This window comes from Triturus cristatus, chromosome 9 (assembly GCF_964204655.1).
Source record: "Triturus cristatus chromosome 9, aTriCri1.1, whole genome shotgun sequence".
In the NCBI taxonomy this organism is placed as follows: Eukaryota; Metazoa; Chordata; class Amphibia; order Caudata; family Salamandridae; genus Triturus; species Triturus cristatus.
The window spans coordinates 83,729,273-83,747,972 of NC_140592.1; the positions used below are offsets into that span (position 1 = coordinate 83,729,273).

Here is an 18,700-nt window from a genome sequence, read left to right on the forward strand (position 1 = left end):
AATATTAGAAAAGCTGCAACAGGCGTGTGATCTAGGGCCTGCTGGGATATTTATGCAAAATTCAATTTTTTCTGCAGTAAGTGCTAAATCGGAGGATAATCCACTGGTGGAATTTACTCCACCACATTATCCCTTTGGTGGATGAAATTCCATTGATTGATTTTCCTTTGGCTTTAACACTTCTTTCACAAATAAGAAGGTTTTCCATTACCAATTAACTCGAAACCAGTGCCATCATATTTTCTCATAAACGTTGCTTCTTTGTATGTGCTTCTAGAGTATGTAGCTGATCATCAGTGTTGAATGAGATGACCAGCCCCCTAAAACTTATATGCAGCTAGGCCGCTCTTATGCTGTCCATTTCAAGGGGTCAGGACGAAGTATCAAGCAGTTCACTAATCTGTAGAACATCTATTGGCCGATGCTTTTTTCATGTGGGTTATAACAGAGCTTTTCACTCTCCCTAAAAGGAACAAGTGAACCCTCCACGAACCTTATCATCCAAGAAGGTATTTCTGAAAACATCAGCCCGCCACTGGATGAACTCCCAAAATCAGCTTACGGCTTCCTGGGACGGTCTCAAGGACTCACGCCAATGCCACCGGAACTGCAAAGTAGTCCCAGCTCAACAGGAAGGTGGTCTGGACTACTCGAGCCACCCGCTATCAACTTAGAGGAAGGAAGGCCACTGACCTACGAAGACATGGAGGAGATTGGGAAGATGTACAGAGAGAGGAGAAGGAGAAGGAAGGTAGGTGTGCAATGCCAGATTAAGGGATAGGGCCGGTAATGCAGAAACTTTGTACTGGTGAAATAAACAGGCAACTCTCTTTGCACCATTTTAGCTGTCTGGGTAATAGGGATTGGAGCAAACAGACTTTGCACTGGGACAAACAAGCTACTAATCGATTTCACACAGTTTTGCTGTGTTTGCACAAGACATTCCTTCCACTTTTCAAGCGTGAAAGATAGGATTATTTTTAGACTTTTTTTTCTACAACTCAAATTGCGAAAATACTGCATTTTCAAGTTTGCTTATGCATTGTCTTGGATTTCTATGTTTAGATATCTAGTATATGTTTTACAAATGATTTTAAGGTCTGTTTTCCATTACATGACCTGGAGAAAAATCCCCCCAATCGCTGCAAATCATTCTCTATTACGCTTGTTAAACTCATTGTCAGGAGCAAAAAACTCAGAAACCACAAATCTCACACTAAGATAAGGGTACCAGATGGCTTCATCACCAAGGATGCACTGCTTCAGCCCTGAAATTTTCTTTTATAAATTATTGTTTTCAGGTATGTTAGTTCAATTGGATGAACTGAGGCAAACTAGGAATACAAGTCCCAGAATGCATTTGCTTGTTAAATGAAACACTAGGACCGAAGCACTGCGCCCTTGGTAATGTGGAGCAATACGGTAACCTTTCCTGAGATCATATTTTATGCCTGCCATAAAAAAGGTTGGCCTAATCTCTTGATAAACAAACCCCAAGTGAAATGCTTACGCCTGCAATTAACTCAAGAGCACGAAAATGCCAAAGAGGCTGTCAATCTGTGCACTGGCCCGATGTAGTCCAATTCAGAACACAAATATTTCGGGTACAATTCACAAACAAAATTGTAAATTTCCTTCTAGGTTTCCTGTTGCATTTGGCATAGATTTACAATTATGGTTTCATTTTTGGGGGGGATTCACAGAGGGTTCCCTGTAACTGGTGTACTCCTGGAAAGCTGGCTGCACCATCATTTTCCTCACGTTTTACTCCTGCAATCCTTTTGTAAATTTAATTTACATACTAGCAATTATATGCATGTGTGTGCATATTTCAGAGCAAGTACAATAAGATTTGCTTCTTTGATCTTTCGCTCCAACTGTCAATGCCGCGTAATGAACTAGTTTACAATAAAAAGTCTTAAACGTTGACACTCTAGACCAGTCTTCTGATTTAAGGATATCCTGTAATCTAGCCACTGCTCTTGATGCGATGGCACTCTGGGCTGAGTGAGTCCCACAACGGCCTGTGTTCACCCCCACACGCGCCATTGACCCCTTAACCCATCTCCTTAGGGTGGTTGTGGACACCAGAGAGAACAGTATGCATAATGCAATCAATAACTGCAGGGCAAAGGTTATAAGGGCTTCAGTCACCTCTACATAATGCTCAATGCACTTCACAACACAATCTAGGGCGCTAGGTGAATAAAGGAAACTCTATAGAGGTAGAGGCATTCTTGGTACTCCTTTTAATGGTAAAGTCAACCTCAATCGGTGAGAAATGCATTGTAGAAACATCCAAAGATCTAACATCTGAGACCCTCCTAAATGATACTAGACAAAGTAGAATAACCAACTTGCCCGATAATAAACTTCAAAGAAAAAAAATTATCATTATAACTCCATAATTGGAACATTTGTAATGCCAAATTCACATCCCATAACACGGAATAGCTGGGTTTAGTAGGATTTGCATATGTAATCCCCTTTATCAACCTGCAAATCAAAAGGTATTCCCTATCCAGTTTACCATAAACTCTTTGATGTCCTGTTTATTGTCACTGACCTGTACCCATTAAAAGCCCCACAAGACTTTTGACCAGCCACTAGAAAGGCCAAGAAATGTACAATTCCTATGACATCTGATGAAATAGGATCCATGCACCTGCCATTCCAAACTTCCCAGGCTGAATCATATGCTTTAAATGTATCTTGTGCCCATGAGGCTTTGATATATCCTGAAGTAGACTCCAAAAGTCCTGGCATGTCTTGGAGCAACCTGAAAGGTTCTATGCCACCAGTTTCAGGTCGCTCCCCAGAGCAAGCTTATGGTATTGCCCCCAAGGGGCCTCAGTAATTGTGGGAATTGGGTAATCCTCCTCAGGCTCTGAGTGGAGGGATACCAAGGTTGTGTTGTGCATAGTGGTGCTATCAGGACCTCCCTTGGTGACTGCCTGCCCACCTGCTGTGCAATCCTGTGTATTATGATTAAAAGACAGAAAAGTATAGTGATTTTCATGTGACCACTTCTGCAGAAAAATAGTCTGTCGCTAAAGCTTTCAGATCCGGCCGCCAACTGAAATATCTGTTGAACTGAGCTGTTAGCCTACAGGCAATAGGTCTATGTTGAATGGACCCTAAGCCATGGTTAGGTCTGCCCATTCAGATGCTAGTTGTTGGCATCATAGAGGTTCCTTGAATATCAATCTGCTAACCAGCTGTGTGTCCCTGGCAAATGTTCTGTTTTTAGAGATATCCCTTGGCAGAGACAAAACTCCCAAAGTGCCATGGCAAATTCTACTAGAGGCCTGGACCCTGTGCTCCCCAATGTGTTTATGTACCTTACTGCTGTCAGACTGTCCATACATATGAGAACTGCATACTTTACCTTGCCTGTTATCAGACTCTGAACTTCAAAAAGCCTTCAAGAAGCTCTAAACAATGTATATGCATTGACAACTCCCTCCTGCACCATATTCGTCCACCTGAGGCTCCAACCCCAGATATTTGCATCTGATTCCAAGAGTAGATCGGGCGAAGTAGGAAAGGTGGCCTTTATGTGTCTATATGGCATAACCACTAGTTTATTTTCTCTTTTGCTTCCATGTCTAACGGAACCATCTCCGAGTATGCTAGGCCCTAATGTAAATACCTTATTTTTAGCCGTTGGAAAGCTCCATAGTAAATGTGTCCTGGAATGTTTGCTTGGATAGAGGCCCACCATGCTCACCAAATGTGGGAGAGAAACCTGCTGCAGAGCCAATGTCATCTTCAACTTTTTCTTTATTTCCTTTCACTGTGCCTCTGGGGGTAAAAGGATCTCTTTGTCTGAGTCTACTAATAACCTACAGTCTTCCATCTTTTTTTAAGGTTCCAGATCGGATTTTTCCACATTTGCAGAAAAGCCTTGGTAATGGATTCATTCTAAGGCCATCTCTATCTGCTCCAACAATAAATTATTTTCCTGGCCTACGAATATCATCAATATCAAATATACCAAGATTCTGACTCCCTGAGAATTGCTGCAATTGATTTTATCAGTTTGGTAAAGCAACGTGGAGCTGAGGATAGACTGAATAGAAGGGACATTAACATGTATCCCTGCCCTAACCAAATAAACTTCAGACACTTGTGATTGTGACAAATTGGTAATGCCAAATATGCATCCTTCAATCCAGACTGCACTATCAAGTCCCCAGGAAGGAGAATATCTCTGAGACTGACTACTATTTCCATTTTGAAGGGGCTATAAAGGAAAAACTGATTGAGATTTTTCAGATATATTACTGGCCAGAACTTCTTGTTCATCTTATGAATTAAGAACAAATTGCTCTGGGTGTAACAAATAAGGTGAAATGCTGTCAATGGGGTTTTGGGTTTAGGTAAAGGCGCCACAGGGAAAATTTACATATGTTATTAAGTCCTGAATTAATAGATTGACGGTGCTATAAGGTGGGAAGTACCGCCTGACTTCCCAGAATTATGAGCCTCTGCTCAATACAGTTATGCAAGCAATCCTTAGCACACGTACTAGTAGTATACAGTTAAATTCTGACGTGTTTTCACAGTGCAATTCAATCCAGATTACAGAAGAAATGATTTAGTCTTTTTCTTCCAGATGGTTCTTTTATTCATTGGTAGTCTTCTCCGTGGTATATAACAGCCAGCCAACACGTGTTTCGTCGCAACTAGGGAATGTAGTCCCGCGACTTTTTCAAGGCTATTCTTGGCTTGATAAATATATTTAGTAGGTGGTGATAATTCCAAACCACCTATGGTTTCTGCGGTAATGGCGTCACTTGTTACTTGATAATATAATCCTTGGCGAGATTCAGTTACTTCTCAGTACTTATTCAACTGAGAGTAGACCCGTTGTGACGCCCGTCCCTGGTTTCCCGGTCTTAAGACGGGCTTAAGACGGGCGTCACGACGGGTGTTATGTACCACGGAGAAGACTACCAATGAATAAAAGAACCATCTGGAAGAAAAAGACTAAATCATTTCTTCTGTAAATCTGGATTGAATTGCACTGTGAAAACACGTCAGAATTTAACTGTATACTACTAGTACGTGTGCTAAGGATTGCTTGCATAACTGTAACAAATAAGGCTCCATAGCCCTTTTCTGGAGTAACGTTTGTACGTCCAAAGAAATCAACTCCATCCCTTGCCGGTAAAACTGAATTGGAATCTGCAATATAGTCTGAACCTGAGTGACATAAAACTCTATATGAAACCTCTGGACTGTTCGCAAAATCCAAGGATCAATGTAACTCAAATGTTTTCCAAAAATTATGATCACAATACCAAAGCACTCCCAACAATAGTTAGACCTTTTAGCGATCTTCGTCAAAGTCTTGGTTTAATACAGAGATAAATAATGAGAGACAGGCACTCAGACTGTCGGAAAGAACCTGGTGACACCATCCCTCACCCTCCCATCTTGCACTTCTCAGACATGCCAGATCCACTTACAAAAACACATCCTCAAGGAAAAGGCATCCTTCTTCCACACTCAACTTGACCGTGCCAAAAACAGACCCAGGGAACTCTTCAAAATCATCCGAAACCAAACTTCCCCCGCACCTCCAAATATGACAGCCTCATCAGACAGATGTGAAGAAATTGCCCACTTCTTCTCGGAAAAAATTGCCAAAATTGACCAATCCTTCCTTCCCACACAACTATCCTCCAACTCCCAATCTAACACTGTCCTCACCTCTAATGCCTACTCCACACCCCCCCTTCCAGACGACACTCTCACTCCTCTGCCCTCTATCCTACCGCTCCCCAGCGAGCCTCCTCACCCGCCCATTTTCATACCCCCCCACCACTCCACAGTCCTCCCACCTTCCACATCTCCAGTAACCAACTCCCCTAAATCTCAACTTAATAACAATGCCTCCTTGCTCAACTTTCTCCCCGTCACTGAGCTTGAAGTCCTCAATATAATTGGCAATCTAAAACCGTCCTCCCACACAAAAGACCCAATACTCTCCAACCTTGTCCCTGCCCTTAAGCACATCATCACCCCATTCTGGACCAAAATCATCAACACCTCTCTCTCCACGGGCTGTGTCCCCTCCTCCCTTCAGCTTGGTCAAATCTCGCCCATAATCAAAAACCCCAATGCTAACCCCAATGACCTAAATAATCTCCGCCCCATCACTAACCTCCCCCTTCTCTCAAAGGTACTTGAAAAATGTGTCCTACTACAACTAGACAAACACATAGAAAATTTCAACCTTCTCGACCCCTTTCAATCTGGCTTCAGAAAAGGCTGCAGCACCGAAACGGCAATGCTCAATGTCATAGATGACATCCATCAATCACTTGACAATGGCGAGACCTGCCTTCTTATACTTCTTGATCTCTCCGCAGCATTCGATACAGTCAACCATTCAGCCCTACTTAATGTGCTTAGGACCCGTTTCGGCCTTAATGGCACCGCCTACAAATGGTTCATCTCTTATCTACAACACCGTACTCAGCAAATCAAAATTCAAAACTGTCTCTCTACCCCCACTCCTGTCTCCCTTGGAGTCCCCCTAGGATCTATTCTATCTCCCTCCCTCTTTAACCTCTTATGGAACCCCTCACCCTCATTCTTAACAAGGAGGCATAAATTAGCACCTCTACACCGATGACACCCAAATCTATTACAAGATTAAAACTCATGCTGACATCTTACACCTGAAAAACACCCTTACCAAGATCCAAACCTCGTTCCATTCCAATCATCTCAAACTAAACCCTAACAAAACCGAAATCATTCTCTTCTCCCCCAAAAATAACCCTCTACCCGTTCAATCATGGATCCCTGACCTCAATGCACTCAATTGCTCACTCACCCTGTCCAACTCCGTCAAATCTCTTGGCATCACTATCGACAACGCCCTAACCCTTAATGTTCACATCAAAAACTCTGCCCTCTTCACTCTCCGTCACCTCAAGAAAATCAAACCATTCATACCCACCGATGATTTCAAACTCGTAGTTCAGTCGCTTGTTCTGTCACGTATTGATTATGCTAATGCCATCCTTAATGGAATCCCCAAGGTACACCTAGCTCCAATCAGAGCTGTGCTCAACCTTGCTGCCAGGCTCATCACGGACTGCAAACGTTTCGATCATATCTCCCCGGCTCTCAAATCTCTTAAATGGCTCCCTATCGAAGGCAGATCTGCCTACAAAACCGCCTGCATTACTCATAAAGTCCTCCACCAAAACACTCCGCATTACCTCTCAAAGAAACTCCACACTGCGGGCTCCACTCGACCTCTGAGAAGCACCAACACCCTACTCCTAATCCCACCTCTGTATAAAAAGAAAGCTACACAATCTCGCTCCTTCTCTGGCAATGTCCCTATTATCTGGAATGCCCTCCCAAAAAACCTGCGCTGTAATCCCTCCTATTCTAGTTTCAAAAAAGACCTCAAAACCCACCTCCTCAATTATTATTGGGGTTCCTAACCTGTGTCCTACTCCTGATTTCTTATCTATCACACTATATTTGTTCAGTAATTATATACCCTGTTCTCCTGTTTCACCATTTACCTAATTACTTAAATGTATAGCTCCTGCCCCTGTCTATTTTTCTGGTTTTGTATAATGCTCATGTTGTTTGTACTTTGTATATTTCAATTTTTGTTGCACTACCTTTCATATGCTTTTATACCCTATGTGCCTTATACTATCCTTATCTTGTAAAGCACTCTGATACCTCTGGGTCTTGCCAGCGCTATATAAAACCTTCAAAATAACATAAAAAAATAAATACATTTCTGTTTTTAAGGACCAGAAATGAAACAAGGACTACACATGTGGGCTGCGTTTCAGTGTATGGCAGTCGCCATAGTTGTTTAACCCATTTTGGTTTGTATATCGTGTCAAAGAGTCCTAAAACACTTATTTATCTAATTTCAGACAATGGTGGCTATTGCAACAATTGTCAGTCATAATTTTGGACCAAGAGTGACTTGCAAGAGGATGCTTGATATTGCATGTTGACCTCGCATAAATCGAATTCGCGCTATATAAAAGATGCAAAAAAATTTAAATAAAAAGTGTTATAGAAAAGCCAGTTTAACTTGTATATTGGTTGTCCGTTAATCATTGAGCACCGTCTTGTATGTCCCCATAACTCAGGATTGTAGGGGAAGAAGCACGGCCTGAAGACCAATGGAAGATAAGAGTAATTGTGGTTGGTTAGTTGGTTAAAAAGACAACAATAAAAAAGATTATAATTCAGAAGTGACAGATGTGAAGAGATAGTTCCCAGACTAGTTTCTAGTGGTGAACAGAGAGGCGATATCCTTTCTGACATGTATATTCGGAATCTTATTCTTAGCCTGAACAAGTCATAAACTTGCGCATCAGAAGGTTCAGGAGAAACTATACAGTTCATGTACAGCCATATTGCACATGCAATGGTAGGTAGATGACAAGAATTATTTTGGAAACAATAGACAATTATTAATGGCAGTAGTTATTTCCCATTACAAATCACATAATGTGTCCGATTCATTGTCATCTTACAGGTAACTCAATCTCTTAAGAACACATTCAGTTCCCTATCAGTATTCAGACCTAGCTCCATGCCCTCAATTTAATTATTCATTTTGTTTCTTCTTTTCAGAAGGTTAGGGTTCTGCCCCCCACCCCGTCTTAGTTTGGCCCTGGTGTGTGCCAGCGCATGAAATATGATGTTGAGCATTTCAGAACCTGCGTGCATTGTGTTGTAATGTAATGCTGTTAGAAATGGGATTTCTGGTTGGTTAGGGCTTGCGCCTAAGCCAGGCAGAAACCACCACTCTAGTCAGGGCAAGGGAATTACACGCTGAAGATAACCCCTGCTCACCCCCTTGGTAGCTTGGCACGAGCAGTCAGGCTTATCCCAGAGGCAATGTGTAAAGCGTTTGCGCAATACACACACAACATACTAGGCACACCAGAAAAGGAACTCCACACAAGGTTATATATAAAAATAGCCTTTGTATTATCATAAAAACATTGGAATAATCACACAATCTACACTGTGCCAACTGGCACTAGGCAATACTTACAGGGGATTATATACACATGACAGGGCCAATTGGGCCACTGTCAGAACCATCACAAGCACAAATAATAAATGTAGAACACAACCAGTAATGACTGGCAAAATACCGTACTCAGCATTATATCCTGCAACATAAATCATAGTATGCAATCAGCATCACATCAGGCTTAAAATAAATTCTGTGCAACCTCGAGAGCCTAAACACATTAGACCATAATATCCTCACCAGCATAAACACAGTATGCAATAACCTCATAAGCATAAATCACAGATTAGAGGCATAAATCACAGTAGAGAATAACCTCACACGCATAAACCTCAGATTACGGAATAACCTCCTAAACATAATCAGAGGCACAAATCATGGTGCATAAAACACATCTCCTGGGCACCACATAAATCACATTAGGGCCTGGCGCCCTATCAACCTAACACTGTCCCCCTGGCCTTCTCAGAGGGCTCAAATGCCCTATGTCCATAATGTCAGGGCGTGCTACCACTGCAGCAGAATCAAAAAGTGCGCAATTGCACTGGCCTAAACGTTGCAGCTGCCACTAATTGCTGTGCAGTTGTGAAGGAAATTGTGGCCACTGGCACTCACTGTGCCCTCTGGGCCTCTCTGGGTCCCCACTGGGACTCTCTAAACAAATATGCGCAACGTTGCAGCTGTCCACTCTCTCCTGCGGTGCAGCTGTGGCTAGAAAGTGAGCAACAGTGCTCTGGGGCCCCACTCTGGGGCTCTGTCCACAAAATTGCCCACAACGTTGGAGTGGCCCGCTCTCCTGCAGGTCCGCTCAGGCAGTGGCACCCACTTGGCGCCAACAGTGCTCTGTGAGCCCCCTCCCCTCGCAGGGGGTTCCTCCGGTGCAACTGGCACCAAGAACAACCAAAGTGTAGCCCCACTCACCGGGGCTCTTCTGTGGTGGGGCAGAGTCTCCTCTGGACTCCTCTCTTTGTCAGGCGATCTGCTTCCAAGAGCTCCAACTCACCGGGGCTTTGTCCGGGATGCCACCAGGCCGGCTCTCAGCTCCACTCAGGGAAAGGGGGCACCGGCCCTACACACAGCCAGGCTCCTCCTGGCTTCCGGGGACTCTCCGGACTTCTTCGTTGGGCCTGGGATGCCCTGGGAGGCGGAGTAGGCTCCCGTCCTCCCTCCTGCACGCAGCCCGGCTTCTCCTGGCTTCCGGCCGCAACTCCCGCCCACAGTCAGGCAGGGGTGCCTGACTTCCGGGTTTAGGATCAGGCCGCGGTGGTGACTTCCTGGCACCCGCCAACACTGCGGCAATGCGGGGTGGGCACCCGCCAACATAGTGGCAATTCGGGGTGGGCACCCGCCGTCAGTCAAAAGCATAAAGCGGGGTGGGCTCCCGCTTGGTTGGGCAAAACGCGGGGTGGGCACCTGCTCCTCCCTTGAAATGCGGGGGAATCCCTACGCCGGGGATTCCCTCTCCAGGATGTGCAGCTCAGCACTGCAGGGCTCACACACCTCTCGTCCTCAGGCAATTAGAATGTAGCGCTCACGAGGCGCTAGGAGCCACAGCTCCAGCCAGCGAAGTTTTTGGGGCACAAGGCTGGGCAAGGAATCCAGCAATAAAGCAATCTAGCACTCACAAGGCGCTAAGTCCAGGGCAAAGTTCAGGGGGCACAAGGCTGGGCCCAGGCAGGCCAGCACACAGGGCCCTCCAGCAGGGAGGCAGTCCCTCGTGACGGTTCCTCCTGGAGCCCAGCAGCAGTAGCCCCCAGTGTCAGAACAAGCACACCATGATGGGGTCACAGCCCCTATACTTATACTACACATTCCTTTGTCTGCAGTGGGACAGGGCTTGGGGGAACCAGCAAAAACTGGTTCAGGGGGGAATTGGTGCACTCTGTTTACCAGGCTCCTCTTCCCCCTTGTCAGGTGGGGGCTCTGTGATCAGACACACCACAGGGGGCGGAGCCAGCATTGTACAGGGCAGGCACAATCCTATTCAGGGTCAGGTGACTACTCCTCCCACTACTCCAAATGTAGATGTCCTATTAAGCCTAGTGCTGACTCACTCTGCCCCTCCTGGAGCCACACACACCTCACCAGCCCCTGTCACTCAAAAGCCAGACATGCAATTCACACCAGGCAGGCAGACACATAGCACACAGAAATGCCAACTTCTAAAAGTGCCATTTCTAAAATAGTTATAATAAATATGTGCACTCCATTGTGCAGCATTTATTATGACAATTTCATATATACTAAACTTGACCACGCTGCTCCTCTCATATCAGGAATTACCACTGAAACACTTATCGGGAATCCTCAATGCATTCCTATGGGAGTGCAGCCCCACAGTAATGAGAAACCAAACTGGTTGTTTGTCACTACCAGGACATGTCCCAAATTTAAGGTACATGTCCTATCTTTTACCTACAATGCACTCTGCCCATAGGGCCTACCTTAGGGGTGACTGACATGTAGTAAAAGGGGGGTCACAGACATGGCACACACTTTAGGTGCCACGTCACAGTGGCAGTAACACTGCGTGCACAGGCCCTGCAATGGCAGGGGCCTGAGATAGATTTGCTAGGCTACTTTGTTGGGTAGCGCAATCAGCGCTGCAAGCCCACCAGTAGCATTTAATTTACCAGCCCTGGGTATATGAGATAGCACTTTACAAGGGACTGACAGGTAAATTAAATAGGCCAAATAGGTGTAGACCAATCTTACCATATGTAACACAGAGATCACACGCACTTTACACTGGACAGCAGTGCTAAAGTGCCCAGAGGCCTAAAACCACCAACACCATGTCAGAGAAAAGGCTAGGAGAAAGGCAAAAAGTTTAGGGATGACCCTGCAAAAAGGGCCAAGTCCAACAAATGCCAAAGGGTAATTCGTATTGTTGTTTCTGATTGCCTTTATGTGTTTTTGTATACGCTCCTTCAGAGGTCTGATGGTACTGCCCACATATATTTTTTGACATGAGCATACTATACAGTAAATCACAAATTTGGTATTGCAAGTGATATGTTGCTGTATGTAATGTCTGAACCTGGTGTTATATTGGAAACACGTAATCTTATCCGTGGCATATTTGCACACATTACATCTTGTGCATTTAAAGAAACCCCTTTGTTTCTCCAGTAACCGTGTGCCCACATTGTCTTGGGAGCCTAGTGTGGCATAACTGGGGTATAATAAACAATTTAGTGTAACACGCCTGCTGTATGTTATCGTAGGTCTCTGGGATACATCGTTTTTCATAGTGGGTTCCAACTCCAGTATGTGCCAATGTTTGATCAGTATTTTGTAAATGTTTTGGCTTTGTGCAGAAAATCTCGTGATCAGGGTCAAACGTAACTCACTTTACTTTAGTGAGGTATGTTCGGTCTTGATGATCTTGGTGGGTGCCTTTAATAAGGTGCCCTCAGAATAGCCCCTACTCTTGAACCGTGATTCCAATAAATCCAGTTCCTTCATGAAAATGTGATCATCGCTGCAACTTCTCCGCAGACGTGTCATTTCCCCCAATGGAATAGCGTTGATCTGGGCAGCTGGATGTGCAGTCTCCGCATGTAGGACTGAGTTACAGGCTGCAGGTTTTCTAAACAGTTTAGAGGCAATTTTGGTTTGTTTTGCGTATAGTATGACATCCAAAAATTCAATTTGCCTAGAGCTAACATTATGTGTGAAGGTTAAATTATATGTGTTCCTGTTAAGATGTTCAAATAATACATTTAAGAGCTCAGAGTTACCAGTCCAAATTGCAAAGATGTCATCGATGTTTCTGTCCCAGTACAATATGTGTTCTAAAATATCTGGGGCAGTTAGATCATAAATGTACCTTTTCGAAGTGGCCCATATGCAAATTGGCATATGATGGAGAAAATTTCGACCCCGTGGCCACGCCCTGTGCTCGCTTGTACCAATCTGTGTTATGTAAAAAAACATTGTTTCCCAAAACCAATCTGGTTAAACCCAAGATCATATCAGTATGTTCATACAGTGTTGCATCTCTGGTTGAGAGAGTAGAAGCCAGAGCTAGTAAGCCCTTTTCCAAAGGTATGCATGTGTACAGAGAATGTACGTCTAATATTACAAATTTAAAGGTATCTGACCATTCTATGTCTTCTAACTTACTTAGCAGGTCTCTAGTGTCTTGTATATATGATGGAAGTCTATATATAAAGGGCAGTAAAAAGACATCTATGTATTCTGAGATTCTCTCAGTTGGGAAGCCTATGCCCGATATAATGGGTCTACCAGGGGGGAAGTCTCCACTCTTGTGAAGTTTTGGCAAAACATATATGCAAGGAGCACGTGGACATGTTTTGTGTATGTATTTAAACTCCATATCACTAATAAGGCACCTGTCTCGCCAGTGAACGAGTCTAGATTCAATGATTGTCATTACTTCCTAGAGGGGATTCCCAGTTAGTTTAAAGTAGGCTGTATTCTCAGACAATTGTCTATCAATCGCTGTGATGTAGTCAGTGTTATTCATGATCATCACATTGCCCCCCTTATCTGCTTCCTTGATGACAATTGTGGGAACTTTTTTAAGTGTCTCTAGTGCTAATATGTTCCTGTTTGTCCAAGTTCTCTTTGCAGCCTTTATGTCTATTGTACATCTTTTCCTCCATTTTGCGTATATCGTTGGTGACTGCCTTGTGAAAAGTGTCTATTAGATTGTCTGATGGTAAATGAGGTACAAACGTTGATATGGGTTTAAGCCTGCTATCAACGTTGAGGGTTGAAGTAATGTCCATGTTGGATATTATGTTGAGCATGGACGCTGGAGCCCTCTCAGTGTTATCTAATGATAGAATTAAGCGAACATCTTGTAAGTCCTCGATGGTCTTGTGACAATCCAAAGTCTAGGTAACTGGAGGAGGAATATCGATCCTTTGCTCTTCTAAAAACATTTTTAATTTCAGGCGTCTCATAAATTTATACAAATCAGTATGCAATTGTGCAAAGTCATTTTGTGATGTTGGGCAGAAATTTAGTCCTTTACACAGTACAACCTTTTGTTTTTGTACCAAAGCAATTCTGAAAGGTTAATAACTGACACATTTTCACAAGTTGTTTGTGGCTGAATTATATCATGCGATGTCAGTACTTTCTTTAATTGCGGTATTCAGATTTTGTTGTTACGCCCTCTCGGGTGTTTGTTGTACCCCACCCTTCTTGTTTTCTTGTGTTTGTGTTTAGTTTGGTGTAGTTCAATCTTGTGCCTTCTCTGAATCTCTCCAGTTCCACTAAAAAAGATGACGACACTGCATTCGTGGAGGGCCATGCTGTCACATTAGTGGAATCATATAAATCACTGGTCTCACTAGAAATGCTAGAGATGTCTGATTCGCTGGCCAAAGCCATGTTTGAATGTGCTCTAGAGCTTTCCTCTGCTGTTTAGCGGTGTGGGTTGATATTGTCAAACTTACGAGCAAAAGTAAAGATCCTCCCATTGCGATAATCATTCTCATCACATTTGATTTTTCTTTTTTTTTTGTCCTTAATGTACAGCTGATGTGCAGCAAGAACATCTTTTAGAATCTTGCAATTTTTTTTTGTTCCTTCTGTTAGATTGAGACTCCTGATTTCACCCTCAAGCTTCTCTATCTCAAGAAGTAGAGTTTCCCTTTTCCTCTCCGCATGCTTTATTAGTATATTCATCATACCAAATGAGGATGACAAGATAAGGCTCATCCAATCATTTAATAGATCTGTGTTGAGGTTCTCAAAGAAGATAACAATAATGACCTGCAGTCCCCTGGGACTTGTTTTAAATCAATATATCTTTTGAGGATGGTGGCATCCCACCATCTGGACACTTCCTGTTTCTTTAAACGCTCTAACCTGATAACGTTTTTTCTAAGTCCATCTCTGTCTGTGCTTGCATGCACTTCCTTCCTAGACGAAGTTTGATCATTTAATAGATCTTGTACTAGCTTGTTCCTGTCATCATCAATAAACAGTCATCATTTGGAACTCAAGTGCCCGGTCATAAATAAACAATTGTGTGCTCGCGCTGAAGATGCTTAAGCCGAGCTTCAATATTTGAACAAGCAATTAAATAAAGTTAACGCGCCTGCTACTGACCGCTGAGACACACCAAGAAAATCAGTTACTCCTTGTAGCTGCAAGCACGCGCATAGCAAGTACAAGAGCAACAAGCAGTAATCAACTGTAGTGTAGCATCAGGCTGGGCTGCACCCCTTGTTTGCGACGTGGGGGGAACGCATGTACCCTCCGCGTGTGTAAGTGTAATGAAAGTGTCTGGCTTACGCATCAGACAAGTGAATAAATAGCCCAGGGCTCTGGGCGTTGTTAGGTTTTGGCCCACCAGCAGAACACCAAAGTGGGTAGTCCCTTATTTCATGCTACAGTGCCCGATACACCACACTACATAAACCACACGTTTAAGAAAAGCAGGACTGCACACAGCCCTCTAATACCTTCAAATATACTTAATAGCAAAACATCAGTCTGCCAAAATCTCTATCTAACACAGTACAAGGGTGCAACATGTACTTAACTCATGCAGCAAGAAAAGGGGATACGTTGGTTGGACTGCCCCTTTTTAGGTCTCGCCTGACCCAGCGCTTGCGCTGGTCTGGCGAGACTTTAAGTAAGGGCTTCAAAAAATGTTACCGCCGGCTACAGCTTGCAGTGCATGTGCGCGTGCGCACGCTTGAGCAGAGGCGCCATATTGCATTCCTCATGCTCTTTAAGCGCACTGCTCTCCGCGCGCTTGATCGCGATCACTTTCACTTTCGCGTCGCGCGACGGCCGCACATGCACCACTCCCTTTATACTCTCTTTTGTTTTTCCAAGCAAAGAGTGCGTCACAGAATGCATGGTGGGTTGTGCTTAAATCACCACACAGCAACGCGTGCACACACCGCATTGCAAAGATCATTTCGAAACTAATGATACCAAAACCAGTTTCCGTCGTCTTCTCTCTTGCTTCCCTCCCTCTTCCACCCTATCCCATTGCCAGGGCTCCTGCCCAGCGCCTGTCCCTAGCAGTCTTTCTTGTCTCCTCTCTCTCGATGTATGCCCCCTCTCCCTCTTCTTGCCTCCTCTCTCTCTGTATGTTCCCTCTCCCTCTCAGTCTTTCTTCTTGCCTCCTCTCTCTGCATGTTCCCTCTCCCTCTTTCTTGCCTCCTCTCTCTCTCTCTCTCGCTGTATGTTCCTCTTTGTTGCCCCCTCTCTCTCTGTATGTTCCCTCTCTCTCTTTTTTGCCTCCTCTCTCCGTCTTTCTCTGTATGTTCCCTCTCGGACTTTCTTGTTGCCTCCTCTCTCTCTCTGTTTCCCTCTCCCTCTGTCTTTCTTCTTCCCTCCTCTCTCTCTCTGTTTGTCCCCTCTCCCTCTTCTTGCCTCCTCTCTCTCTATATGTTCCCTCTCAGTCTTTCTTCTTGCCTCCTCTCTCTCTCGCTCTTTCTTGCCCCCCTCTCTCTCTGTTTGTTCCCTCTCTCTCCTCTGCTGGCTCCTCGGTCGCCCCTTCTCGCCCTCCTTCCCCCCTCCCTGTTCCCACTCATTCCACGTTCTCTTGCCGTCTCAGCTCCTCCACTCCTCTCTCGTCGCTTGCCCACTCTTTCTCCCGCTCTCTCTTCCATCCCTCTCTTCCCTTTCTCTGTCTCCCTTCCTTCCATCTCCCTCGGCATCCCTCCTTTCTCTCGCCAGGTGATGCATCTCTTGTGTTTAAATTGCCAGTGGCAGCTGGATGCTGCGCTCCGTTCAGCTGGCGCTGGGCTTGATTAATTCCCCCCTCCACTCCCCAACACAAACAGTAATACATAAATACCTGGCAAAGCCTCAGCCGGCTCATTCCAATGGAGTCACATAGCAGCATTAACACCGCTGTGCATGCCTCCGTTAATAAAAGCCTGGACTACAAATACGCATTTGTAGTCCATTGCTTTAGAACCTCTTACTCTTGAGTGATGTGTGTGTTACGTACCTTGTGCAGGACCACTCTGTAGTTCTCTATATCACTGTAACTTTAGTATAGGCACACATTCAGCATCACGCTGCAAATGACTGCTGGACTGAACAAAGCCATCATTTCGACGTCCTGTGGCACACATGCTCATAGCCAATAGGTCTCGCCTTGGGACCTTATAAGTGTTTGGCCATGCAACAGTTAATGTTGATGCAGTAAGGATATTGTGCTGCATAACTAAATACTTATAAGGTCCCAAACGCAAGACCTATTGGATATGCCAATGCTTGTTTATAGAGTATTGATGTAATTTCTTTATGTCGCGGTTCCTGCAGGACCATGGGAAATGTAGCGCTTTGAAGGTGCTATTCAATAAACAGCAATGAAAGAAGTTGCATAATATAAGCCTCCTGTCTTGTAATAAAATTACTGTGGGTGCAAATCCGATAGGATTGATCAATGGCAGGGGTTCCCTGACACTGCACCAGTTGCTCCCCTGCCTGCCTACGACTTGCGGGAGCAGGTGATAAAGTGAATGAGGCAGCCATGATGTTCCCACCCCTGCATTCCTCAGCTTCCAGCCTCCCGCGTCGCTGAACTGGCCCTGGCACTATAAACCATTCTGAAGGTCCCAGGAGCATTGAGGCAACAGGAACAACAAGCGTGGAGGACATCTCACCCCATTCAGAGCACCCTGATCAACAAAATGGCGAGTAAGTGGAATAGCGGGAGGGGTGAACGATCAAGGGGTGAGACCAACGCTGTCCTCCTCCATCTTGGAGACTGACGCAGCTCGACTGAAAAAGCCAGCAGTGTTCCCCATGGTGACCCTGCGACTCGCCAACGGTCGGGATACTTAATTAGGGCTTTCTCTCCTGTCTCTGATACTATCGCCTGCTCGCCCCGCCTGTTCGCACTGCCCAAGTCTCTCTGCATTAATGCCGTCCAGCAGCGCACCACAGCAGACAGGCCAGCTCCCACTACTCCTGTCTGTCTCCCACAGCACCAAACCAATGACTACCTTTCCTCCAATTACGAACTCCCCTACAGCGGCTATGGTGCCTTTATGCCCTGCAGCACCAAGCTTACCCCGTTCCCATAGTTGGCACCCGGCACAAGCTCAAGAACAGCCCACCACTGGCTGGCCTTCTACCTCTATGGCCAGCACCAGCTTGAGGATCCCTCCAGGCCCAAGAACACCGCCCGGGAGTGCAACAGCACCCTGAATGCCTGGCTGAACCAGCACCGCAAGGACCCCAGCAATGGCGAGAAGATCATGCTCTGTAAATATGAAATATACATTTGTCCAACCTTAATCGCTGCGAAGGAATTTGCAACATGTATATATATCTATCATCACAATTATCTGTAGTAGACGTATGTACTTAATACTATTCTTTTTGAGTTTGGAGTTTATCTGTTTCTATTTTATGTAATTCATGTACTCTGAAGTCCTTATGTAATGTAACTGGTTCTATTGTTAAGTGCTCTGACACCTTCGGGTAAAGTATGCGCTATGTAAAAACGCATAAATAAATAAATTGGAGTGGATGCCTGATTCGCACGAATTGCCAATCCAGAAGTTGAGGTTACCAGATGTCACTATGGCATTAGGAATGCCGACTTCCAGGTTTTTATTTACCAACCTAGTGCATTCTAGGGTTTGGAGTCCTGGGTGACATCAATTGAACACCTCAAACTAAATTTCTAAGTTGTCC

At 44.7% G+C, this 18,700-nt stretch overlaps 1 protein-coding gene across 1 annotated transcript in view; it reads left to right on the forward strand.

Annotated features, from left to right (window-relative positions):
• The window catches only part of EFCAB12 (EF-hand calcium binding domain 12), a 74,279-nt gene that overhangs the window by 18,785 nt on the left and 36,794 nt on the right, over positions 1-18,700 (forward strand). The window contains exon 5 of the mRNA XM_085624467.1: positions 471-751. Within this exon, the coding sequence (XP_085480593.1) occupies positions 471-751 (281 nt within the window). The remainder of the gene's footprint in view (positions 1-470; positions 752-18,700) is intronic.